We start from the raw sequence: 26995 nt of genomic DNA on the forward strand, positions 1-26995 counted from the left end.
AACAGGAAATAGGAGAGTTCTTCTTCTCCATTTTTCCTTCAGAGAAAGCACACAGAATTTCAAGCATCCATAAAAGAAGCATGACGTAACCAAGCTGTAAGTGAGCCTTTAAAAACCATTGTAACTAGCAGAAGTTCCAGTTCTTTGCACTGATAAAAGCAGTGGTTCTCAATCTCTACTGCACATTACATTACCGGGGGTACCTTCAAAAACGTCAACACTCAGGCTCCACTTCAGAGCAATTAAATTCTTATTTAAGTGAAAATGCTGGCATCAGTAGTTTTTGAACACTCCTAGGTGATTCTAACAGCAGTTACGTTTAAAAACCACTGGAGCAAAGACTCATCACTAGACCAGGGGACAAGAATACATGCCGCAATCACGTTTTTCCCCTCAGGCCGTTTTTCCTCCTAGAGCTTATGGGTTCTGGAGGGTGTAGCAGCAAAATGTCACTTTGCCCTGCTTCTCTATGACTAAGCTCTTCTCATATCACAGTCAGGGACCACCCCCCCCAATCCCCGCCTCCGGGCCGCTGAGATAAACCCAAGGTAACAGGGTCATCTAACTGGTTCTGATCTCAAAAACAATAAAGCCACGAACATCTCCTGTAAGCCTGACTCCCTAACAAAGCAATTCTATCCCTGGTTTTTGCTGCGCTGATATCTGAAGACTTGTAGTGACCTTTGTGAATAAGATAATCATGTGGGAGAGTTACTGCTTTTCCATTATGAACAGACTAATGCAAACTTGGAAACCTTGATAGGTATTGCTTTTTTCCTTTAAATACTTGTGTTTCTGTTTAGCAAGCCAGTCCTTCTCTTGCTCTCTTGCAGGTAAACTTTTCCTTTCCTAAACGCTTCCGTCTCTGAGTTTATTCAACAAGGGTAAAGGCCCAAAGAGTATGTGGACCCAGAACTGGGTATCTCCTCCTAAGGGCAAAAAGTTCTCTGCAAGTGATTAAGTGGAAGAGCTGAGGAATGAGAACCTGCTCAGTTAACCCACAGGTGTTCAGAGGTGTGACCCAAGATCCAATTCAACCATAAATGCCTCCTTTGGCTGCTCTGAACAAATGCCGGGGCTGGTGTCAGACTCCTCTGCTGCAGCCTTCTTCAGCAGGTTTTCACTATATTTAACCTCAACTGCACTGTGCTAAAGAATTTTTATAAAACTCTAAATCAAGAATCACTCCAAAGATTACATGTAAAAATACTGGAAATGAACAGACACAAACATGCACCAAGGAAACAAGAGCTTGGTTACTTTACTGACTTTTCTGGAACTGGGTAAAACCTATTACAATAGGCTTTACTGACTCTTCAGCTAACAGAAAGACTGTCATAGCATATCTTAGTTGAAATAGTAAGTATAAGTTTGATGAAGGCAAGACTCTCATCTGGCTTGTCCTCTGCTATATTCCCGGGGCTGATTACTGAGCATAGTAAATGCTCAGTAGATTATCTGTTAAATGACTGAAATGTTTAGACTTGGAAATCTTTCTGGTTCACAGAGATTAGAGCTTTAATAATACCTCTTGACAACTGGAAATCCTCTTGTATCTCACTCAAGTACAAATGCTACCTCATTAAGAGAGAGCTTTTTTCCTTGATTGAAATCAAACAGTTCACTACTAACCTTGCCTAATAAGCTCTTCAAAAAATATCTGCCATTCGGTGTGACTTTGTTTTTCCAATTTTTGATTCAAAACATGAACAAGACCATCATACCCAGGGCCTAACAATTTGAATTCCATTCGAGCATCTGCTAGCAAATATCCATTAAGCCCAGCACTACCCCAGGTACAGAGCAGACAGGGGAACTTCCTTTTTGGTTGTCACAGCTCCTGACTCAGAGCAGCTGGGGGAGGAATGTCGAGATGGCCACTCTCTGGATGGGGGCAACAGGCACTGATCCAAGGGGGGCCCATTAACAGGCTGATCAGCAACTCCTGAGGCCAGGCTCTGCCCAGTAAGGGCAATGGCAGCTACTCAAGTCATTCAGACAGGTTCCTTCTAGAATTTGGACTAGAGATATACAGAGGATGGGCCAAAGGAAGGAGGAACAGGGAGAAGTTCCACAGAGAGGCAGAGCTGCTTTGAGAAACAAGCAGAGAGCAAGCAGCCTGGCCGCAGCCCTGGACCCACCCCAGCCCATGGTTCCCTGACCACACCACCATCTGGTTCCAAGGTGGCCAGAGGGGTCTCTGTGTTTATAAACAAAGGAGAACATGACACAAGACCAGCCATTTAGGAGAAAACTGGGATCAAAACTCCAAAACACATGATAATGATACTTGGTACTCCAAGGACAGGAGAGGAAGGTCATTAATACTTAGTCTACAGTGCCTAGCATAAAGTAAGCTCTCAATCATTTGCTCAGTGACTGAACAAAGATTGGAAGCAGAGATAACAAAACTTTGAGGTAGATACCTGACATATGAGTTCATTTATTCAGTATGTGGGTGATACTAAGCTGATTATAATGGGCCAAAAGTCTGCCTAAAGTTTGAAGCAATACTAATGAAAGTGTTTCTCCTCTTCCTATAACTGGTCTCTTCTGGAAGAAGTGCATTAGGATAATATCTAAGCAGAATAATAAAAATAAAGCACCTCCCCAAATTAAAAATAGAATCATCATACGATTCAACAATTTCACTTGTGGGGATATACCTAAAAGAATTAAAAGCAGAGACTCGAGGACCTACTGCATAGCACAGGGAACAGTACTCAAAATTTTGTAATAACCTATAAGGAAAAAGAATCTAAAAAAGAACATATATATATATATATATATATATATATATATATATATATATATACACACACACACACACACACACACATATATGAATAACTGTGCTGTGCACCTGAAACACAGCACTTTAAATCAACTATACTTCAATTTAAAAAAACTTCTTAGAAAAGTAGACACTCGAAAAGATATTTGTACATCAACGTTCATAGCAGCATTAATCACAACTGCCAAAAGATGGAAGCAAAGCAAGTATCCATCAACAGATAAATGGATAAACAATATATGCATACAATGGAATATTATTTATTCTTACAAAAGAAATTCTGACACATGCTACCACACAAATGAACCCTGAAGACGTTATGCTAAGTAAAATAAGCTGGTCATGAAAGGACAAATACTGTTTGAATCCACTTATATGAGGTACTTAAGAGCAGTCAAATTTACAGAGACCGAAAATAGAATGATGGTTGTCAGGGGCTGAAAGGAGGGTGGAATGGGGAGTTATTGTTCAATGGATTGAGAGTTTCAGTTTTGCAAGACGACAAATGTTCTGCAGATGATGGCAGTGATTGTAGCACAATAATGAGAACGTACTTAATGCCACTGAACTTACAAATGGTTAAAATGATAAACTTTATGTTACGTATATTTTATCACAACTAAAAAGAATTTTTTTTTTTAAAAAAAGAAAGGACCAGGCTTCCCTGGTGGCGCAGTGGTTGAGAATCTGCCTGCCAATGCAGGGGACACAGGTTCAAGCCCTGGTCTGGGAAGATCCCACATGCCGCGGAGCAACTAAGCCCGTAAGCCACAACTACTGAGCCTGCGCGTCTGGAGCCTGTGCTCCACAACAAGAGAGGCCGCGACAGTGAGAGGCCCACACACCGCGATGAAGAGTGGCCCCCGCTCGCCGCAACTGGAGAAAGACCTCACACAGAAACGAAGACCCAACACAGCCAAACATAAATAAATAAATAAATAAATTTTAAAAAATAAAAATAAACTAAAATAAAAGAAAGGACCTTATTAATCTCAACAAATTGTTCAGAAGCTAGAAAACCCAACCTCTTAAGCTATTCATGTCATCTTACAACTTCAAAACATTTCTCCAGGCCATCCATTAACTAACATAAACAAATGCATCAAAGGTGAGCTGCAATAATTTAGAGGCCAGAAACTAAGGCATTCTGCAATTAAAAATATAAGTCAAGGGAATTCCCTGGTGGCGCAGGGGTTAAGAATCCGCCTGCCAATGCAGGGGACACGGGTTCGATCCCTGGTCCGGGAAGATCCCAAATGCCACGGAGCAGCTAAGCCCGTGCATCACAACTACTGAGCCTGTGCTTTAGAGCCTGCGAGCCACAACTACTGAGCCCGTGAGCCACAATTACTGAAGCTCACATGCCTACAGCCCATGCTCTGCAACAAGAGAAGCCACCGCAATGAGAAGCCCACACACTGCAACAAAGAGTGGCCCCCACTCACTGCAACAGAGAAAGCCCGCGCGCAGCAACGAAGACCCAACGAAGCCAAAAATAGATAAATTAAAATGTATATATACATAAGTCAAAAGGAAGACATGAAACAATATGCAAGAATTAATAGCGACAGGGCAAGAACCTATGGGATCCTCTCTAAAAGAATTAAAAGAAATAAATAGGGCAGAAATAGAGGACAAGAAAAGACATAATTACGATAACCACAGAAAAATGTTGGAAAATAATTCTCTTTGACTGTAAAAATTCAGTGCTATACAATTTTAAATCATTAAATATGAAACTATTTAAACCTAAATAAAAATCCAACTCAGGTTCAACCTAGCTCAAATACCAACTGGCCAAAGTGCATTAAAGGAAAGAGCTTAAATACTCCTCTGACAACCAAGGTCACCAGCCTTGGTTTGCTTCTTTTATACACAAGGAAAACCAAAACCTTCTCTTTTAGATCACCAGGTCTTTCTTAAATGCCACAATTTATACTATGCCATTTGACAAGGTATCTATCACAAACTTTGTGACCCCAGATAGTAGTTAATTAATCTCTAGTACAACAGGAAATAAAGACTTCCTGGAAATATCTGTGTGATTACTTGTTTGATACCTTGCTTCTCCAACTGGACTTGTGCTATCCAATATGGCAGCCACCAACCCAAGTAGATACTGGACAGTACTGCATTAGAGGTAAGTTCCCTGAAAGCAGGAAACTTCTGACCTTTTCACCAGTGCACACTTAGCACCTCCCACAGAAAATGCCAAATAGGAGGCATTCAATAAACATGTGAAGTAAACATTCAACAGCTAATGTGCTAAATGGAGAGGACTGAAGAGAACTCAGAATAGTGTGTGTAAGAGGAGGGGATTCATGGGGACTGCAGACTCCCAGAGATTTAGGGTCAGATTTAGAACAGCTAAAACAGGAGGAGGAACCAAGATGGCGGAGAAGAAGGACGTGCTCTCACTTCCTCTTGTGAGAACACCAGAACCACAACTAGCTGCAGGACAATCATCGACAGGAAGACACTGGAACTCACCGAAAAAGATACCCCACATCCAAAGACAAAGGAGAAGCCACAATGAGACGGTAGGAGAGGCGCAGTCACAGTAAAATCAAATCCCATAACTGCTGGGTGGGTGACTCACAGACTGGAGAACACTTATACCACAGACGTCCACCCACTGGAGTGAAGGTTCTGAGCCCCACGTCAGGCTTCCCAACCTGGGGGTCTGGCAACGGGAGGAGGAATTCCTAGAGAATCAGACTTTGAAGCCTAGTGGGATTTGATTGCAGGACTTCGACAGGACTAGGGGAAACAGAGACTCCACACTTGGAGGGCACACACAAAGTAGTGTGCACATTGGGACCCAGGGGAAGGAGCAGTGACCCAGGGGAGGCTGAACCAAACCTACCTGCTAGTGTTGGAGGGTCTCCTGCAGAGGCAGGGGGTGGCTCTGTTTCACCGTGGGGACAAGGAGACTGGCAGCAGAAGTTCTGGGAAGTACTCCTTGGCATGAGCCCTCCCAGAGTCTATCATTAGCCCCACCAAAGAGCCCAGGTAGTCTCCAGTGTTGGGTTGCCTCAGGCCAAACAACCAACAGGGAGGGAACACCCATCAACAGTCAAGTGGATTAAAGTTTTACTGAGCTCTGCCCACCAGAGCAAAAGTCAGCTCTACCCACCACCAGTCCCTCCCATCAAGCCTCTTAGATAGCCTCATCCACCAGAGGGCAGAGACCAGAAGCAAGAAGAACTACAATCCTGCAGCCTGTGGAACAAAAACCACATTCACAGAAAGACAGACAAGATGAAAAGGCAGAGGGCTATATACCAGATGAAGGAACAAGATAAAACCCCAGAAAAACAACTAAATGAAATGGAGATAGGCAACCTTCCAGAAAAAGAATTCAGAATAATAATACTGAAGATGATCCAGGATCTCGGAAAAAGAATGGAGGCAAAGATCAAGAAGATGCAAGAGATGTTTAACAAAGACCTAGAAGAATTAAAGAACAAACAAACAGAGATGAACAATACAATAACTGAAATGAAAACTACACTAGAAGGAATCAATAGCAGAATAACTGAGGCAGAAGAACGGATAAGTGACCTGGAAGACAGAATGGTGCAATTCACTGCTGTGGAACAGACTAAAGAAAAAAGAATGAAAAGAAATGAAGACAGCCTAAGACCTATGGAACAACATTAAATGCAACAACATTCGCATTATAGGGGTCCCAGAAGGAGAAGAGAGAGAGAAGGAACCAGAGAAAATATCTGAAGAGATTACAGTCGAAAACTTCCCTCACATGGGAAAGGAAACAGCCACCCAAGTCCAGGAAGCGCAGCGAGTCCCATACAGGATAAACCCAAGGAGAAACATGCCGAGACACATAGTAATCAAATTGGCAAAAATTAAAGACAAAGAAAAATTATTGAAAGCAACAAAGGAAAAACAACAAATAACATACAAGGGAACTCCCAGAAGGTTAACAGCTGATTTCTCAGCAGAAACTCTACAAGCCAGAAGGGAGTGGCATGATATACTTAAAGTGATGAAAGGGAAGAACCGACAACCAAGATTACTCTACCCGGCAAGGATCTCATTCAGATTCGATGGAGAAATCAAAAGCTTTACAGACAAGCAAAAGCTAAGAGAATTCAGCACCACCAAACCAGCTCTACAACAAATGCTAAAGGAACTTCTCTAAGTGGGAAACACAAGAGAAGAAAAGGACCTACAAAAACAAACCCAAAACAATTAAGAAAATGGTAATAGGAACATACATATCGATAATTACCTTAAACGTGAATGGATTAAATGCTCCAACCAAAAGACACAAGCTTGCTGAATGGACACAAAAACAAGACCCATATATATGCTGTCTACAAGGGACCCACTTCACACCTAGGGACACATACAGACTGAAAGTGAGGGGATGGAAAAAGATATTCCATGCAAATGGAAATTAAAAGAAAGCTGGAGTAGCAATACTCATATCAGATAAAATCGACTTTAAAATAAAGAATATTACAAGAGACAAGGAAGGACACTACATAATGATCAAGGGATCAATCCAAGAAGAAGATATACAATTATAAGTATATATGCACCCAATATAAGAGCACCTCAACACATAAGGCAACTGCTAACAGCTATAAAAGAGGAAATCGACAGTAACACAATAATAGTGGGGGACTTTTACACCTCACTTACACCAATGGACAGATCATCCAAAATGAAAATAAATAAGGAAACACAAGCTTTAAATGACACAATAGACCAGATAGGTTTAATTGATATTTATAGGACATTCCATCCAAAAACAGCAGATTACACTTTCTTTTCAAGTGCACACGGAACATTCTCCAGGATTGATCACATCTTGGGTCACAAATCAAGCCTCAGTAAATTTAAGAAAATTGAAATCATATCAAGCATCTTTTCTGACCACAACACTATGAGATTAGAAATGCATTAAAGGGAAAAAAATGTAAAAAACACAAACACATGGAGGCTAAACAATACGTTACTAAATAACAAAGAGATCACTAAAGAAATCAAAGAAGAAATCAAAAAATACCTAGAGACAAATGACAATGAAAACACTACAATCCAAAACCTATGAGATGCAGCAAAAGCAGTTCTAAGAGGGAAGCTTATAGCTATACAAGTCTCCGTCAAGAAACATGAAACATCTCTACTGTAAACAATCTAACCTTACACCTAAAGGAACTAGAGAAAGAAGAACAAACAAATCCCAAAGTTAGCAGAAGGAAAGAAATCATAAAGATCAGAGCAGAAATAAATGAAATAGAAACAAAGAAAACAATAGCCAAGATCAATAAAACTAAAAGCTGGTTCTTTGAGAAGATAAACAAAATTGATAAACCATTAGCCAGACTCATCAAGAAAAAGAGGGAGAGGACTCAAATCAATAAAATTAGAAATGAAAAAGGAGAAGTTACAACAGACATGGCAGAAATACAAAGCATCCTAAGAGACTACTACAAGCAACTCTATGCCAATAAAATGGACAACCGGGAAGAAAGGGACAAATTCTTAGAAAGGTATAACCTTCCAAGACTGAACCAGGAAGAAACAGAAAATATGAACAGACCAATCACAAGTAATGAAATTGAAACTGTGATTAAAAATCTTCCAAAAAACAAAAGTCCAGGACCAGATGGCTTCACAGGTGAATTCTATCAAACATTTAGAGAAGAGCTAACACCCATCCTTCTCAAACTCTTCCAAAAAATTGTGGAGGAAGGAACACTCCCAAACTCATTCTATGAGGCCACCAGCACCCTGATACCAAAACCAGACAAAGATACTACAAAAAAAGAAAATTACAGACCAATGTCACTGATGAATATAGATGCAAAAATTCTCAACAAAAAACTAGCAAACAGAATCCAACAACACATTAAAAGGATCATACACCACAATCAAGTGGGATTTATCCCAGGGATGCAAGGATTCTTCAATATACGCAAATCAATCAATGTGATACACCATATTAACAAACTGAAGAAGAAAAACCATATGATCATCTCAATAGATGCAGAAAAAGCTTTTGACAAAATTCAACACCCATTTACGATAAAAACTCTCCAGAAAGTGGGCACAGAGGGAACCTACCTCAAAATAATAAAGGCCATATACGACAAACCCACAGCAAACATCATTCTCAATGGTGAAAAACTGAAAGCATTTTCTCTAAGATCAGGAACAAGACAAGAATGTCCACTCTCACCACTATTATTCAACACAGTTTTGGAAGTCCTAGCCATGGCAATCAGAGAAGAAAAAGAAATAAAAGGAATACAAATTGGAAAAGAAGAAGTAAAACAGTCACTGTTTGCAGATAACATGATACTATACATAGAGAATCCTAAAGATGCCACCAGAAAACTACTAGAGCTAATCAATGAATTTGGTAAAGTTGCAGGATACAAAATTAATGCACAGAAATCTCTTGCATTCCTATACACTAATGAAAAATCTGAAAACGAAATTATGGAAACACTCCCATTTACCATTGCAACAAAAAGAATAAAATACCTAGGAATAAACCTACCTAGGGAGACAAAAGACCTGTATGCAGAAAACTATAAGACAATGATGAAAGAAATTAAAGATGATACCAACAGATGGAGAGACATACCATGCTCCTGGATTGGAAGAATCAATATTGTGAAAATGACTATACTACCCAAAGCAATCTACAAATTCAATGCAGTCCCTATCAAATTACCAATGGCATTTTTTACAGAACTAGAACAAATCATCTTAAAATTTGTATGGAGACACAAAAGACCCCGAATACCCAAAGCAGTCTTGAGGGAAAAAAACAGAGCTGGAGGAATCAGACTCCCTGACTTCAGACTATACTACAAAGCTACAGTAATCAAGACAATATGGTACTGGCACAAAAACAGAAACACAGATCAATGGAACGAGATAGAAAACCCAGAGATAAACCCACACACCTATAGTCAACTAATCTATGGTAAAGGAGGCAAGGATATACAATGGAAAAAAGACAGTCTCTTCAATAAGTGGTGCTGGGAAAACTGGACAGCTACATGTAAAAGAATGAAATTAGAACACTCCCTAACACCGTACACAAAAATAAACTCAAAATGGATTCGAGACCTAAATGTAAGACGGGACACTATAAAACTCTTGGAGGAAAACACAGGAAGAACACTCTTTGACATAAATCACAGCAAGATCTTTTTTGATCCACCTCCTAGATTAATGGAAATAAAAACAAAAATAAACAAATGGGACCTAATGAAACTTCAAAGCTTTTGCACAGCAAAGGAAACCATAAACAAGACGAAAAGACAACCCTCAGAATGGGAGAAAATATTTGCAAACGAATCAACGGACAAAGGATTAATCTCCAGAATATATAAACAGCTCATGCAGCTCAACATTAAAGAAACAAACAACCCAATCCAAAAATGGGCAGAAGACCTAAATAGACATTTCTCTAAAGAAGACATACAGACGGCCAAGAAGCACGTGAAAAGCTGCTCAACATCACTAATTATTAGAGAAATGCAAATCAAAACTACAATGAGGTATCACCTCACACCAGTTAGAATGGGCGTCATCAGAAAATCTACAAACAACAAATGCTGGAGAGGGTGTGGAGAAAAGGGAACCCTCGTGCACTGTTGGTGGGAATGTAAATTGACACAGCCACTATGGAGAACATTATGGAGGTTCCTTAAAAAGCTAAAAATAGAATTATCATATGATCCAGCAATCCCACTACTGGGCATATACCCAGAGAAAACCATAATTCAAAAAGACACATGCACCCCAATGTTCACTGCAGCACTATTTACAACGGCCAGGTCATGGAAGCAACCTAAATGCCCATCGACAGACAAATGGATAAAGAAGTTGTGGTACATATATACAATGGAACATTACTCAGCCATAAAAAGGAACGAAATTGAGTCATTTGTTGAGACGTGGATGGATCTAGAGACTGTCATACAGAGTGAATTAAGTCAGGAAGAGAAAAACAAATATCGCATATTAACGCATGTATGTGGAACCTAGAAAAATGGTACAGATGAACCGGTTTGCAGGGCAGAAGTTGAGACACAGATGTAGAGAACAAACGTACGGACACCAAGGAGGGAAAACCACGGTGGGGTGGGGATGGTGGTGTGCTGAATTGGGCGATTGGGATTGACATGTATAGAGTGATGTGTATAAAATTGATGACTAATAAGAACCTGCAGTATAAAACAAACAAACAAAAAAAACAACTAATACTAAACCTTCTTTGGGTTATTTTTATGGAAATATGTTAATATAAATGTTTCAGACATCACACGAAATTTCTAAAAATCTTACATGTTCTGGTATAATGTTATAAGTCATAATTCTTGTTATTACTTTAAAATGTATATCTCAGAAATAACTAAATTTCCTTGTCAATTGCATTATTATGAACTTTCATCAAATCTTTAACCATGGTCATTTTTAAGTCTTTTGTCATTTACAGAGAGTTCTAGGTGTACTCTGATGCTTTTGCAAAAATGTTCCTATAAAAGGGTTTCATCTTCAAGGAATTCATGGAAAAGACTCTGACAAGTACAGGTTTCTGGTAACTGACTATACTGCTGAACTGAATGAATTAAGCATTTTCAGAATTCTAATGGAAAACTGATGAATTCATAAAAGTGCTAACAAAAGATCAATATAAAAAAAAATTGATTACATGGGACTGAGTGAACTGATGAGGATGATTATAATTTTTGTGACTTTGTTTGAATAAAAAAAAAAAATCCCACAAGGACTCAGAGGCAAAAAATATACAAATCAATTTTCAATGCCAAGTAAAGGAGCTGTTACAGTAGAGGATTACTGGACTGAATGTCAATATTATGACATAGTATGAGTGTTTCGTGTTTGGCAATTGCAGTCATTGTTGCTTTTGCTGTGGTCATCCATTTAAAAAAAAAGAAAAGAAAAGAAAAGCTAAAACAAAACAAATGAAATTCCCAAAAGTAGCAAAGAACTTGACATTCCCAAAAAGTGGACCTTGCTACCCAAAGTGTGGTCAATCCAAGGGCCAAGAGCACCTAGGAGCTTGTTAGAAATGTAGAATCTCAGTCCTACCCCAGTCCAACTGAATTAGAATCTGTATTTTAACAAGCAATTCTAATGCACATTAAAGTATGAGAAGCACTAGTCTAGTTCTCTACCCTTCCACATTGAGCAAGTAACCCTCTCTCAGCAAATTTGAAAAAAACACTACATACAACTGCATGTAAATCTACAGTAATCTTCATAAAAATTTCAATTAAAAAAAAAACATTTCTGGGACTTCCCTGGTGGTCCAATGGGAAAGACTCTGCGCTCCCAATGAAGGCAGCCAGGTTCAATCCCTAGTCAGGGAACTAGATCCCACATGCATGTCGCAACTAAAGATCCTGCACGCTGCAACAAAGGTTCCACGTGCCACAACTAAGAGCCGGCGCAGCCAAAATAAATAAATAAAATTTTTTTTAAAAAAAGAACATTTCTAACAAACTTTGAATCATACAGGAAGCTTTTCTTTATCCCTTCCCTATCACCTCTACCTCCCCAGCATCCCCATAGTATAAGAAAACATCAATATCTGTGGGTTCACATATACAAACACACACAAACATTTACAACACTATGAACAAAACAAGGGCACTTAACAAACACAAATACAGGGCATCCCAGAAGAATATATCTACTTCCACTAAGAATTTTAAGCTCTATTTTAGTAATAACTTTTTAAGCGGCAGGATTGAAAATGGTACATTGCTATGATAAAACAAAAGTTCTGGTTATGGGAAAGCTATCCTGACGATTCAGTAAATCTACCTGAAACAAAATCATTTTACATGTAATCAGGGTCTCACACATTTTTCAGGAATGTGTTGCTACACTGTTTTTGTTTTTAATAAACTACAATTCTTCAAACTAAAAACCAGTCCACCAAATGTAGTATCAGTATAATCTGGACACAAAATTCAAGTTGTTTCTGATACCTTATCTGGTAGAAGGAAACTTTTTTTTTTACCCCTTTACCCTTGACTTAGGAAATTAAGTTGATTAGAAATGTAAGAACTTTCTAGGTGTTTAGGATTATGATTACTTATATTTGTCCCTTATATTTTTAGGTACTTCCCTAATCTTCTATCATGACCTTTCTTTATACCTTCATTACTTGTATAATAAAAACTGATTTTTAAAAAAGATTTTTCGGGCTTCCCTGGTGGCGCAGTGGTTGAGAGTCTGCCTGCCAATGCAGGGGACACGAGTTCGAGCCCTGGTCTGGGAGGATCCCACATGCCGCGGAGCAACTGGGCCCGTGAGCCACAACTACTGAACCTGCACGTCTGGAGCTTGTGCTCCGCCACAGGAGAGGCCGCAGCAGTGAGAGGCCCACGCACCGCGATGAGGAGTAGCCCCCACTTGCCGCAACTAGAGGAAGCTCTCGCATGGAAAACGAAGACCCAACACAGTCAAAAATAAATAAATAAATAAATTTTAAAAAGATTTTTCTTTAAAAAATAATAGTAATTGAAAAATGCTCTCAAAGTGTTCTTGGACTTTACTATGAAAATACAACTAAACTGAAACTTACCTATTTCCCTCCTATTATGCTACATTTGAACGGGTTTTAAAAAGCACAGTGGAAAGGACACAAAATAAAATCTCAAGAAAAAAAAGCCTAACTCCGAGTTAGGTTTATTGGCCTGGTCTATGGGGCACTTTCCATCCCCTCACTAGTACGTTCAGTGGGCTGCGTCTATAATCACTTTCAATGACTGCTGAAGGTCTTTCTTCCCCCCAGCTCAAACTTTCTAGCTCTCTTGAGTTTTGCAGGTACCTGAGTATAGCAGACACACTCCAGGGTGACCCCCAATAATCAGATACATCTCTATACTAGCTTCTCCCCTTGAGTTTGGGCAGATCTGCGACTTCCTTCTAGCCAACAGAATGTGGCAAAGGTGACAGGATGTCACTCCTGTGATTACACTATATTATAAAAGACACCAGCTTAGCCGGCTCTGGTAAGAGATTCTCCCACTGGCTTTGAAGAAACAAGCTGCCATACTTCTGAGAGGATCTAACAGAGGGCCACACAGCAAGGATCTGTGGGAGGTTCTAACAATCGAGAATGGTGCCTGCTGACAGCCAGCAAAAAACGGAGACCTCAGTCCACCACAGCAAGGAACTGAATACTGTCAAAAACCACACGGCCCTGGAAGGGAAGCCCAAGCTCCACAAAGAAGCACAACTCTTCCAACAGCCTGACTGCAGCCCTGTGAAACCGTGAGCAGAGAACCCAGTGACACCATGCCCAAACTCCTGACTCAAGGAAACTATAAGGTTAAAGAAACAAACTCTGCTGTTTTAAGCTGTTAAATTTGTGGTAATTTGTTACTCAGCAATAGAAAATTTCGGTATTGGTTACCTGTGTATCAGCAGACACTTACTTAACTAAGAACTGATTATTAGGATGAATGCTAATTCCTGAATTGTACTCTTATCCTTCCAATATGGAAATACATTATCAAACTTTAACAATGCCTATAATCTCATCTGGCCATTCACATTTTGGTTTGTGGAATTCTAATGCATTTTTCATGGATTTCCAAATTTTCTGCCATGTTCTTATTACCTTCTTCCCCTGAGTTGCCTTTTTACCCTTTAAATGTAGATGCTGCAGGTAGAATCCCTATTCTAGCAAGCTGTGCAGATGCCGAATAGTTGCTACTGCCTAAATTCCAACAACCTGAGAAAAAGCAGTAAATGGAGCAGAGATAATCTCCAAGTTCTAGCTAAGAGAAAAATACAATATAAAAAGAGCAAGAAGAATAGGCTTTTCACTGTTAATTTCTTCACCAGCCCTCTCCAAAACTGTCAGATTGTTAATATGAACCAATAATGGACAGTGGCCAAGAAAGGTAGTTTTCCACTTAAGAAAAAACAAAGGCAAATTTATAGAAATTAGATAAAAAGTAGACATACTGCAACCAAGTAGAAATTAGGTATTATTCAGCATAAAATGTGCTAAAAAGAAGTGAATAAAATCTGTCATCAATGCCAGTCATTTATCAAAGGATAGCCCATTTGCCATACTCATGATCCCTGACTCTCAGGCTCCCAAGCCACTTTCTAATCATTACTTTGGTTTCCCAGGTATTTCAAACTCAGCAAAGAGGAAGCCCAGACGGCTTCAAGTATTGTATCCAGAGTATTGTATCCACTTGTATCCAGAGGATACAAGTGGAGGGGAATACAAGCATTCCAATCATTGGAAAAGACTGTGTCTCATTGTAAATTAAACTAGCAACCTAATTTACAGCACAGTACAACATGATTACCAACCAGACTCAATGAGGGGCAATTCCTGGAACAGCAAGGCTCATTCCCAGACTGTGTCACTGAGCTAGGCAAAGGACCTCAAGAGACCCTGTCCACAGCCCTACTACTAACATAGTAACCCTGAAACAGCTTTAAAAATTGGAACAAGGCATCTCCAAATCCTGTTTGAACATAATTAGAGAAAATAAGCATATAAAAATAACTTCTCTTTTTAAAATGTCTGTAAAAATAGTATAATCTCCATAATTGAATGAATTACTATAGTCACTGAAACTAAGACACTGACTGTAAAATGCAACACTACTTTATAGAAGTATATGGGAAAAAACTGTCAATTAAGTTTTGCCACAATGTTAAATGATCATTGATTTCAACACATATTCTGATTTCAGAGATGTTAAAAATGTGAAAAAGGTGCATCTCAGAATCGATGAAATACGGTACTAAAAATGTATTCTTCAGACAATTATTCAAGTGAAGTATTAAACACTGAGTCTTAAATTGACACTATTCATAGTCAGTAGCACATTCTTAAAGCTATCAATTTTTTTCACTTCTCATTTGAAATGAAGAATGGGGTGGCACTTATATTCATTTCTAGCAGCTATCTTGCACAAACTTTAAAAATTATGGATTCCCAGTTTGAAAGTCATCGCATTTTCATTAGAGAATCACAGATCGGAGATGAGATAAATGAGACCTACATAAGTTAAATGACTGAGTACAGGGCCAGAAGACTAGTAAGCAGCAGTGGAGGCCTGAAGCCAGGTCTGTGCCTGTTCTGTGTTCTCTTCATAGAAATCAGAAATCATATGAGTAATTAGCATTTTCTGGTCCAACACTACAGACAGAGTGAAACAATTAATAAAAATCTCTGTCCATTTTCAAAGATGCTCTTTTATGAAATGATTCTCCTCAACTTCCCTGGCAGAATACTGACGACGGATAACTTGTTCAGCTAACCAATTCAACTACTAAACAGTTTCATTCTATCTGAATGGTACCCAACTTCTCAAAAACAAATGCCTTCTCTGCACACTCTGAGGCCATAAAATAGTGCCTAATCAGCCACATGCCACCAAACGCGAGCCTCACAACAGGATCCAGCTGTATGAGATCACTGGGTCTTTATGAAAGGCTCTGGGAATGACAAAACATTTCAAAACCTTTTAGCATTTGCTATACTCAGACCTAGAAATTTTGACCCCCAAAGCTTGTTGAAATCTGTTATGCTTTGCTCTGACTGGCCTCTTTAGAACTGGTGATTATTCAGGGACGTCAGTACATAATCCCTCTTCTCTAGGCCTTAGTCCCTTTTGTCCTGGTTTCTTGCAAGGTGACTCACAGGGGACTGGCCCGTATTAACTGGAGAGGACTCACACATTAACGCACTTGAGTGGGATTGGTGGGAGACGTCGGCTGTGGGCTCCATCAAAATATATCTAGATGTCTCTATTACAGAATTCCTCATCGTATCATTCATTTCGATCACTTCAAAGTCCATTTCATTCCATTTTTCTGCATCTTCTTCTTCATTCTCTTCCTCATAGTCATTTAGCCCAGAGCTAGAGAGCAAAGCTTTCTGGTCCTAGCTTTTACTGTGTTCTTTTTGCTGACGACTGATAGGCAAGGTGGCTAATTTATACAGCACAGGAAATAAAACAGCAGTGGCTACTGATGACCCCAAACAGGTGTACAAAACTACAGGCAAATCAGGGTATTTTCCTTGAAGAATTCCAATTAATGCAGGAATAGCCATTTCTCCCAGGGCAGCACCGACTACAAAAAATGCTGCAGCTTTCCCATGGATGGTCGTGTACTGCTCAATCCAAGACACACCACTGGGAAATGTGGTTGCCATTGAGGTGCCATACACTGAAGTTGCTATCCAGAGACAAACTCGGCTCTTGTCGAAAAGCACCAGAAATAAAGATGAAGCCAGGCTGCCAATGTTGCTCAACACAATCATGGTTCCAGGTTGTAAACATGTAGCAAAAAAGATTGCCATACCCCTGCAGGCTGCAAAGGTCCCCCAGAAGATGGAGTTCAACCCAGCCGCTTCACTTTCTTTCATGCCAGCATGGCTGGTTGCAAAGGAGAAAACGTAAGAGCCATATGTTACCTCGGCTCCAACATAAAAAAAGAAGAACAGAAAAAGGAGACAAAGAAGGGCATTGTGATATTTAGCTCTTCGAAACCTCTGAGCAGATGCTTTTGCTTTTTCCTGCCTTGAGCTTTTCTTTACAAACAGAGCGAAAAAAAAGAGAGAAACTACAAAAATATAAGCACCGATAACAGCATAAGCCCACAGTAAATTCATATCGTCAGGTATTCCAAGTAGAGATTCTGAGACAGCTTCAGATGACTGGTTGAAGGCAGAATGGTTAAAGTCAGCCTCTGTGTGGTTTTCAGCAGACACCATCCTGCCCAATGCCAATTTAGCCAGCAGGGGAGCCAAAAAGGCACCCAAGGCAAAACTGAAGTGTAAGGCCTGCATATGGGGGGCTCCTCTGTCCCCCCAAATAGCCAAGATTAGGACGTTACCACCTACCAATGAAAGATGGGGAGAATGATTTAATCATAGTAACTTAGTAAAAAAAAAGTTCAAAATAGATGAGTCTATTTTACATGGCACAAGGATTATAATATTCTAAGTTATCAACTGTTGCAACTAAGTCAATTCTATGATTAAGAAACTCTAACTCACCAATACCACCAGCGACCTCTAAGCACTGAACATCACACACTCACAAGTGGGATTCTACAAGCTAATAAACCACTATTTCCTAGAGCCAAGTACATTAGCCCAAGGCTTTTTATAATACAGTTCTAATACCAGGGATAGGAGGGGTGGGGGTAGGGAAGGATATTTATATAGTTATTTATTTTTAAACATTTTAAATATATATTATCATCAGATAGTGGCCAAATTACCAAATTTTTCTGTACCTGCAATCGGTAGCCACTTGAAGAAAATTATTTATGTATATGGCAGATGCAAAACACATGTTCAGGAACCTGAACATTACAAGATTCTGCTGTGCCCACTGCAGGAAACAAGGAACACGGACACCTTTTAACACCCTCAGTTACACTGTCTATGTATATACATGGTGAAAGGCAAGAAGTCTCAAGTCTTGTGTTTTCTCTCTTTCTTTTTAATATATTTGCAGATAAACAAAGAATTCCACACAATTCCATCCTGTAATTTCACAACCAAATTAAGCCCAAAGTAAAAAAATATTTCCCCAACCTATCAAATAACAGGGGAGCAAGGAAGAGGGGGAGAACGTTGGTTTTAGGGGTGAACAAATGTCACATATGTTATTTAGTAGGTTTTAAAAGATATGAAGATACATGGAGAGGATCTCCTGCAGGAGGGCAGGATCTTCTGAGAGAATAGGAAAAGAAGGGAAATAATACACAGCACAGGTTTCTCTTAGTTCAAAAGGCAGAGTGCATTTTAAATTGGGAGAGCTGCTTCTATGTTTCCTCGGCCAAACAGTGGTTCCAAACTTGGTTTGTTCTATTAACCCATCAATTCCTGCCATATTACAATGATAAAGTTCTATCCCGAAATGAAAACCTGCTCACCTGCACTGTAATTACCCACCTGGGCCCCCCCTCCCCCCCCCGTAAATCAACAATCTCTCAAAGAACAAAATTCTCTGAATTCACTCTGTGGTTGGCTGCTCAAAAAAGGGCACCCTACTTGGCAAGAAGAGTAGTTGCCGGAAAGGTGGTTCTGACCTGGAGACCCCATGACCAACTCAGTAGGTCAGTGTCATTTTAGGGGACACTGCAAGTGACAATTTAATATCATATGCTCTACTTTTTCTAGTAGAAAGTCCCTACTCCCAGAGTTGACAATGAAGGGCTCACTGACCTGTATCCAGAATGCCAATTGAAACACCAAAGATGGACATGACGACAATCAGTAACACCGCAGTCTTACAAAATGGAACAAGATAAAGACCAATTGTGGTAGCGAACACTGACGCCCCTGAGAAGAAAAGTAAAAGTCAGCTATAAAAAACACTATTTATGGGAAAGGGTTATGGATCAAGTCAACATCAATAGAAACTTCCAAAACTGTAAAACAGGTCAAATTAAAATTGAGTAATAATGAGTAGATGAGAGGTTCAGCTTCTACTAACAGGTATTTCATTTAAAAGCTTTTATCATCTTTATGGACTATAAAATATAAGTTATTCTAATATAAATACATTTCTAGTATGGCTAATAATCAAACCATACATTATACCACAAGGCAAAGTTTTATAGCAAAACAGAGCTCAAAAATTATTCATTTAAATGTTTCATATTTAACAACCTAAAGAGATGTTTAGATATGAGGTAAAAAATTAAAAAGACAAAAATTAAATGCAATTACTATAGTAGTTCATAGTAGAAATGTATTAAACAAATTTGGGGAATAGGGAGGGAAATATAAGAAGTATATTCTTTCGACACACTATGGAAATCAGAGAGATTATTTACTCATTCATCAACAATGATAAATTATCTCCTTATGTCCAAACCAGTTTTATCACATTAATCTACATTTTCTTTAAACATGTCAATTTATCCAAAAAAAGAGTAAGTTAAAAGCTTTGCCATCTATTTTGAGAGTGAGGTAGAGAGGCCTGGGGTAATCATTAACATGGGGCAGCTGGGACAAAAATTGAGCCTTCATCATTTCACCCACCATCCCCTCCCACCTCATTCTCAGTTCAGGGTCTAATCTGGGGAGGTTCAAGGAGTTTATTCTGATCTATGGCCCCAGGAGATCTGCCCTAAACCCTGACAATCAGAGCTCTTTGGACAACTAATATGTTATCCAGCGGTAGTGCCTAAACTACAATGAAGGTCGGGAAGGCTAAGGATCGCTAACACACTCTAGGGCTAATCTAAATTTCCAGAGGGGTTTAGACCAGATTCCCAGTAACTGCCAAGATGAAAGCAGGCACCAGGGAAACCTGACTTCCACTGAGGATACCTAAACACTACCCTTAAGTTGTCAACCATTCTGCAAGCCAGTATGTTTCATATTTAAAAACAAACTGTAAATTCCTCGAAAGTCACAAAGAAGCGAAAATTGTTGTTTACTTACCCAAAAGAAGAAAATGATTCATATTGTCAAAAAGAACTCCACCAATCACAGAGCCACCCAAATATCCAAAGGCACGGCCCACAAAAATCAGAGAAAGACTGCTGATATTGCGGTTCACATTTGTTGCCAAATCTTGAAACGTGGGTCCCAGTATAGCGACACTCATTCCCTAAAATTTAAAAAGACAGAAGTTTTCATTTACAATCATTAAAATACTGTCTATCTAGGTGGTAGCTTTTTTTCAGTATTAAAAAGGGAGGAGGGGATTTCAATGTAATGTAGGAGATTAAGCCCCACAGTTAAGACAAATTCATAATGAAAATACTAGTACTAGCAGAGCTATAGACTCCTATTTCTGGTGTGTTAAGTCCTAGTGTTTTTCTAGTTTTGACAACTCTCGATTTTTACAAAATTCTTTAATTCTTTCGGCTCTTTGCTGCAATTCTGTTTCCTTTTTGAACAATACCAGAAAAAAACTACAGTATTTGTATTAACAGTAAAATGTGACATTAAAAAATTTGTGAAATCGTTTTGAATAGTCTGAAATATACTGCACGCACAAATAACACCAGAATTTTGATGTTGAAAATTTAAGTTAGCAAACCATCAAAATGTTATCCCCATTTTTTGATGTTGTTAAAACAGCAATATTTCTGGATGTACATGGGGTCCTTCCTCTGAATTACACATATAAAACATGCAAGAGATAAACAATTTGAATGTTTCTAAATCTACATTTTTCTTCAAAGAAAACCAAAGCCTCAGGAGTACCATCTGTAAGGCTTTCTTAGAGAATATTACATACGCGTGTATGCAATGACTTTAAAAATAAAATTTTACTCAGAGACATGTAACTTTAGCAAAAATTAGGGGCTGCAGTTGGCTTTCACAGGAAATTCGTTGGACACACAAAAAATGTTTCCAATCGGTCTACATTTCAAGAATAAGTGATTCTAATTGCACGAATTTGCTCTAAACGCTTGGGTGTAGCCCCTCTCCAGGCCTGAGCAGTCCCCAGCTACGGGCAGGCTTGGGCACAGGCGCAGAGTAAGTGCCTAGTACAGGAAGGAAAGGCTGCGCCCCAGCTGTAACCAAATTAGTTCCCGCCTGCAAAGCACTTAAAAGGACCTGGCACATCATCTGCAATGAGTTTTATTCAAATACAAATACTCTAAGAATCAAGCGTGGCTCAAAGGAAGAGACACTAAGTGGTCAGAAGTGACTCTGCTCAGAGGACTTACTCTCCCAACTCCCCAGGATCCCAATATTTAAGACAAGTGACCAAAAGGCGGCCAAAGGGGTTGGCAAAAGGCCAAACTAGCCTTGCAGTTTGTTCTTAGAAAAACATTGAAGGACCTGAAATTTTGTTTTACGTAAGATTGTAGGCAGAATAAGAAACATTATTCCTGGCTCAACCACTTAACCAGCTGTGTGGTACAAAGAAGTCACTTTCCCTCTCTGGGTCTATTTCCCCACCTGCAAAAATAAGGGGTGAATTTGGTCAGACGAGGAAGAGGAAAACCCAGTAGAGCAACTTTGTGCAGTAATTTGGGGGTTGGGTGAACGCAGGAGGAAGGGGGGGCGGGGGCGACTATAGACCTGGCAACCCCTCTTGCATCCCCCCGACCCCATGGAGGAGAGGTAGAAAGGTTTGCTGGAGCTGGAAAACATTTTACGAAAATCGGTTTCACACTTGACAATAACCCTCTAAGATTATAATTGTGCCCATTTTTCAGATTATGAAACTGAGGCTCTGGCAGATTAAGGAGCCCAAGGACACCCAGTCTGCAAGCGGCGGAAACGAGACAGGAGCTCGGAAGGCCGCGTTCTCTGCAGGACTTCTGCTCACGACTCGGCCTGGGAGGGTTCCAGCCCCGGCTCTCACCAGCCCCAGGAAGGCGGCACACAGGAGGACGGTGATGAACCAGCGCAGCATGCTCCCAGCCCGGCCGCTCCGCCGGGAGCCCGCCACCGCCTCCGGCTCATTCTCCGCTGGGGCCTCGGCCGGGAACAGCCGCTGCCCGGCAGCCAGGGCCCCGGCCCCACAGGGTTCCAGTTCCAGCTCCAGCTTGGAGGCTCGCGAGCAGCGGTCTTGCTGCCGTCCGGCTTCTCAGCGGAGCCTCGAGAACTCCGAGCCCTGCCCCGGCCCCGCTCCTCCAGAGCCGGCGGTCTCAGCTGGCGCCACCTCCCCGGGGGAGGCCCTAGTCCGGGCCGAGGAGTAGAACTTCGGAACGCGCCGGGTGTCGCCGGCAGCGGACGCGCGCCCTCGCACACGCAGGGCGCCTGCCCGGGTCACGTGACGGAAATGTGGCCTCTAGCCAACCGCGGCCTTACCTCAAACCGGAAGTTTATATGGTTGCCCGGGAGACTGGACGCCGCGCTCGGGCCTCAGCATCCCACTTAGCTGAGCGCACAGAGGCCCTGCGGGCGGGCGCCGCGCGGCGGAGCGAGCTGAAGGCGCATCCTGGGACCCGACGAATCAGGAGGGAAGATGCAGCCAAGCCGTCAGAAGGAAGTGCTGGCCAAGAAATACAAGGTATGGCTTCGCTCCCTCTCCCCGGGTCTCCTGGGGAGTAAAGGGAACCCCAAGGTCTGTCCCTTATACAACTTTCTAAAATTCCTGCCCTAGTTCCTTTAAGGTCTGTCGTCTATTGATCTGCCGTTCATCTGTTACTCCACAGCATTTGTTGAACCACATATGTAAGCTTTCACGTGTATGATCTCAATTGATCCTCATAACAACACTCTAAATGCCGTGTTATCCTGATTTTAAGATAGGAGGATTGAGTCATAGAAAGTAGCAACTTGCCCAAAGTCAGTCAGCGAATCAGTGGACACAATAGCTCAAGAAATCTGGAGGCAAAACTTCGGTTTCAAGCACACTCTCACCCCCAGTCCCTTCAAATAATTCCATTGTTGTAAGGAAGTGGAGCAGGGCTTTGATTTGCAGAATGCCTGAATAAGGTTATGCCAGTGGGGGCTTCCCTGGTGGCGCGGTGGTTAGGAATCCATCTGCCAGTGCAGGGGACACGGGTTCGAGCACTGGGCCGGGAAGATCCCACATGCTGCGGAGCAACTAAGCCCGTGCGCCACAACTACTGAGCCTGTGCTCTAGAGCCCGTGAGCCACAACTACCGAGCCCATGTGCTGCAACTACTGAAGCCGGCGCGCCTAGAGCCCGTGCTCCACAACAAGAGAAGCCACTGGGATGAGAAGCCCGTGCACCGCAAGGAAGAGTAGCCCCTGCTCGCCGCAACTAGAGAAAGCCCGCACGCAGCAACAAAGACCCAACAAAGTTATGCCAGTGGATGAAGGAAAGGCCTTGTTTTGTGTATCCTACTCTAGCTTTTTGTTTCCTTTTGCTCTTTGACCAAAGAGACCACAGCCTCAAAATGTGTAAATATTTTTCTTTCTCGTTTATCTGAAATGTTCTTTTCCACCTGATTACTCTCCAGCTCACCCACTTAGGCGCCCAGATTATACACACCTGAGTCTCATCATCATTTCCCTTGCAACCCATCTCTCCAGCCCCATCCATTTGGTCATTAATCACTTCCCAGTTTACCCCAGAAAGTACAGGTGTTATGATTTAAGAGAACCTGTTTTAGTTTTTCAGAGTCAGGGAATGTCTCTTTGAGAAAAGTGTAATGTGATTGAAACAAAAGGCATATACATATGTTAAAGAGAATAGAATATGATATGGGAGAAGTAAGTTAGGTCCAAATTGTTAAGGGCAAATAATTCTTCTGCCTCCATTTCTTTCTCCTCTCCTTCTGGGACTCTGATGACTTGTATGTTAGACCTTTTGATATTATTGCAGAGATCCTTGATGCTCATATGTTCTCTTTTTTTTTTCTAGTTGTTTTTTCCCCCCTCTGCTCTTCAGTTTAGATAATTTCTGTTGATGTCTCTATCTTCAAGTGCACTGCCTCTTTCCTCATCTCCATTCTGCTGTATCCACTGAATTTGTTTATTTCAGTTATTGTACTTTTCAGTTCAAAATTTCCACCTGGTTCTTTTTCATCGTTTCTTTTTCTCTGCTGAAGATGCCTTTCTTTACATTTATCTTTACCTCCTGGAGCATGTAATAGCTGCTTTAAATTCTAGGAAAATGCCAACATCTGTGTTATCTCAGGGTTTGTGTTTGTTGCTTGTCATTTCCCTTGGGATTTGGTCACATTTTTTTCCTGTTTCTTTGTATGACAGGTAATTTTCTATTGTATCCTGGACATTGTGACAGTTACATTACGCAGACTCTGGGTCCTGTTAAAATCCTCCTCTGGAGAATGTTTGTTTAAGCAGGCAATCAACCTGATTGAGTTCAGGCTGCAAGTTTCATATCGTCTTCTGTGGATGATGGTTCCAATCTCAGTTCAGTTATCAAAGCCTGTGCTGTGCTGCTCTGGGCCAGTCCTGAACATGCACCACTCAGGCGTTCATATGAGACTTGGGCAATGGTTTAACGCTCAAATCAGTTGTCAAAGCCGTTGCTGTGCTGCTTCGGGTGTCTGTCACACACAGGGGCAAACCCAAGGCGCTTGCGTGGTTCATACAGAAAATTTTAGTGATCACCTTCTCTAGCTCTCCCCTACCCACCTCCCCACTCACTTTCCAACCCAGAGCGTCTGCATTTCTCAGTTCCTTGAACAAGGAAGATGGGGTTTCTATCAGAGTTTTAGTTACCCAGGCCAGGCAACTCATTGCCTTGAAGGGTTTTTTTCTAAGTTTTGATTCCCCTCCTTTGTTGACTCTTCAGAGTCCTCAGGTACTTGCTCTTTGTATTTCATCATGAGTTGTTAGTTGTCATCAGTGGGAGAGGGGCTGGAGTAGGCTTATGATGACAACACTGAACCAGAACTATCCCTACCTATCTTTGAAGAGTCAGCTGAGGTGTTACTTCCTCTAGGAAGCCTCTTCTGACCCTCCTCTCAGTCTCGGGACTGTTTTAGTTTCCCTCCTTTGTGCATAATTCTAATAGGCCACCAGCTACTCCGTATAGAATTTTCCTATTTACGTGTCAGCTTCCCTTTTATACCAAGAGTGCCTGAAGGAAGGTACTGTGTCTTATTTATCCTCGAGCATAGTGCCTGGCACACAGTTTGTCTTCAGTAAATGTTTGTTGAATGTAGTAGACTTTTTCTGAACAACCTAACCGAAAATCTGAATTCCTATGTAGCTATGCTACTCATAAATGTTCTCACACATTCTAGCTTGTGTTATAGTTATTTCAACACTTCTCTTTAGTTCCCTAGGAGATTGTAAGCTCAATGAGATGGAAACTATGGATCTCATGTCTCTATCTCCCCTGTGGCATTGTATTATATACTTAAGATATTACATAATTGAATTGAGGTTCAGTTAACTAATTTTAAAGTTAAATGTTTTAATTCACCCTGATTAAACATCAAAAAATTTTTTCTCTAGATGGAAAGATCTACTTTCTGATTCTCCCCACTTCACTCCTGAAAGCAGCAGGATACTTTTTCCGCTTGCCTCCAGAGGTCACTCACCACCTTTTTTTTAAAAAGGGGTGATTAAGCTAGGGCATTGCTTCATGCATCTTTCTCTTTAGACCATTTTTGAGAATAAATCTTTTTGTGTGAGACAATTCAAGAGAAATAAAAATGTTGATGGGCCATTCTTTAAATAAATATAGTTTTATTGATTCCCTTGAAAAAATGGATATTTTACAATATATATGACAATTTATCTTTGAAGAAAATATCTGGGTCTTAGTGGCTAATATGGTACTACCTTGGCATATTTGTGAAATGGCAACAGGGAGGCAGGTTTTTCAGCTTTCAACTTAAAATTTTACTTTGGACGAGAATGAGAAGTTAGAAGGATTATGTTTAGGGACTGCATATCACTGTTAGGACCTATTTAATCTTTATTCTCTGGAGGGACCATCCTTTTTACTTATCAATAAATGTCTCATTAGTGCTTAAAGTGTATCATGAAAAACTAGGTGTCATCATAACTATTTCTATCAGTATACTAAACGATCATTCTTTAACCTCATGACTAAAAGCCCAGTCTATTAAAACCAACTCTCACAAAGATTTAATTTCAGTAAGATAACTTTCATGTTTGGGCTATGTATTCTGAAAAGTGAGAAATAATATTGAAAGTATCTAACATTGGTGTCTCTTTGATGGAATTAACTTTTTATCTTATTAAAAATAAAAAATTACTGGTTTTTCATTAAATTTCCTTTTAAAAATATAAACTTAAAATTTCCTTTAACTGGATTCATTGTAACATTTAGGGCTGCAGGACTCTTTGAATCTACCATCATAATGGTCTCCTAGGCTGTATTGATCAGATAAAATCTTTGCTGTACTGTACCATTATTAGCCAAAATCAATATATCAAGAGAATAAAAACAAAGCAACCAAAAGTGAGAGCATGGCTACTGTAGACTCTGCACAGAAAAATAGAATAACATTTCTTAAGGTACTAAGGGCTTCAGAAGCAATTAGGGTCATCTGCATCAAAAAAGAAAGCCACTTTAGGGCTTTAGGTACTTTGTAAGGGATATGATCTCCATCTGTACAAAGAAGAGGCCACTTATCCAGAGCTGTACACTGCCCTGCCCTGGAACAAAGGAAAAACTGGAAATTACAGATGGCTTTTAGCATTCTTGTTTAATCACTGCCATCTGATACCACACTTGATACTACCTGCTTGGAAAAAGTCCAAAACCTTTGCAGAAATCCCCACAATGA

The 26995-nt window shown here is 40.4% G+C and overlaps 2 protein-coding genes and 1 long non-coding RNA gene across 10 annotated transcripts in view; 2 read left to right on the forward strand and 1 right to left on the reverse strand.

Moving 5' to 3' along the window:
* The window catches only part of MFSD4B (major facilitator superfamily domain containing 4B), an 80883-nt gene extending 58316 nt beyond the window's left edge, over window positions 1–22567 (reverse strand). For 2 of the 5 annotated variants that reach the window (XR_014267524.1, XM_082475351.1), the window contains exons 1-3: window positions 22153–22532; window positions 20268–20436; window positions 19041–19157 (exon numbers count right to left, since the gene is read on the reverse strand). Coding sequence is in view for 4 of the 5 variants with exons in the window: in XM_082475351.1 (XP_082331477.1) it covers window positions 19041–19157; window positions 20268–20436; window positions 22153–22203 (337 nt within the window). In the remaining variant the exon portion in view is untranslated. The other 3 variants (XM_082475348.1, XM_082475349.1, XM_082475350.1) reach the window with 3 other exon arrangements.
* LOC309667195 overlaps window positions 1–26995 on the forward strand; it is a 190334-nt gene that overhangs the window by 15528 nt on the left and 147811 nt on the right. The gene's annotated exons all lie outside the window — the stretch shown is intronic.
* The window catches only part of LOC309667158 (uncharacterized protein), a gene marked incomplete at its 5' end in the record, with an annotated part of 58643 nt that continues 54267 nt past the window's right edge, over window positions 22620–26995 (forward strand). For 3 of the 4 annotated variants that reach the window (XM_082475485.1, XM_082475483.1, XM_082475486.1), the window contains one exon: window positions 22620–22803. In XM_082475485.1, the coding sequence (XP_082331611.1) occupies window positions 22620–22803 (184 nt within the window). The remainder of the gene's footprint in view (window positions 22804–26995) is intronic. The other variant, XM_082475484.1, reaches the window with a different exon arrangement.

The sequence above is a fragment of the Balaenoptera physalus genome (genome assembly GCF_965194825.1).
Source record: "Balaenoptera physalus genome assembly, chromosome: 9".
NCBI lineage: Eukaryota > Metazoa > Chordata > Mammalia > Artiodactyla > Balaenopteridae > Balaenoptera > Balaenoptera physalus.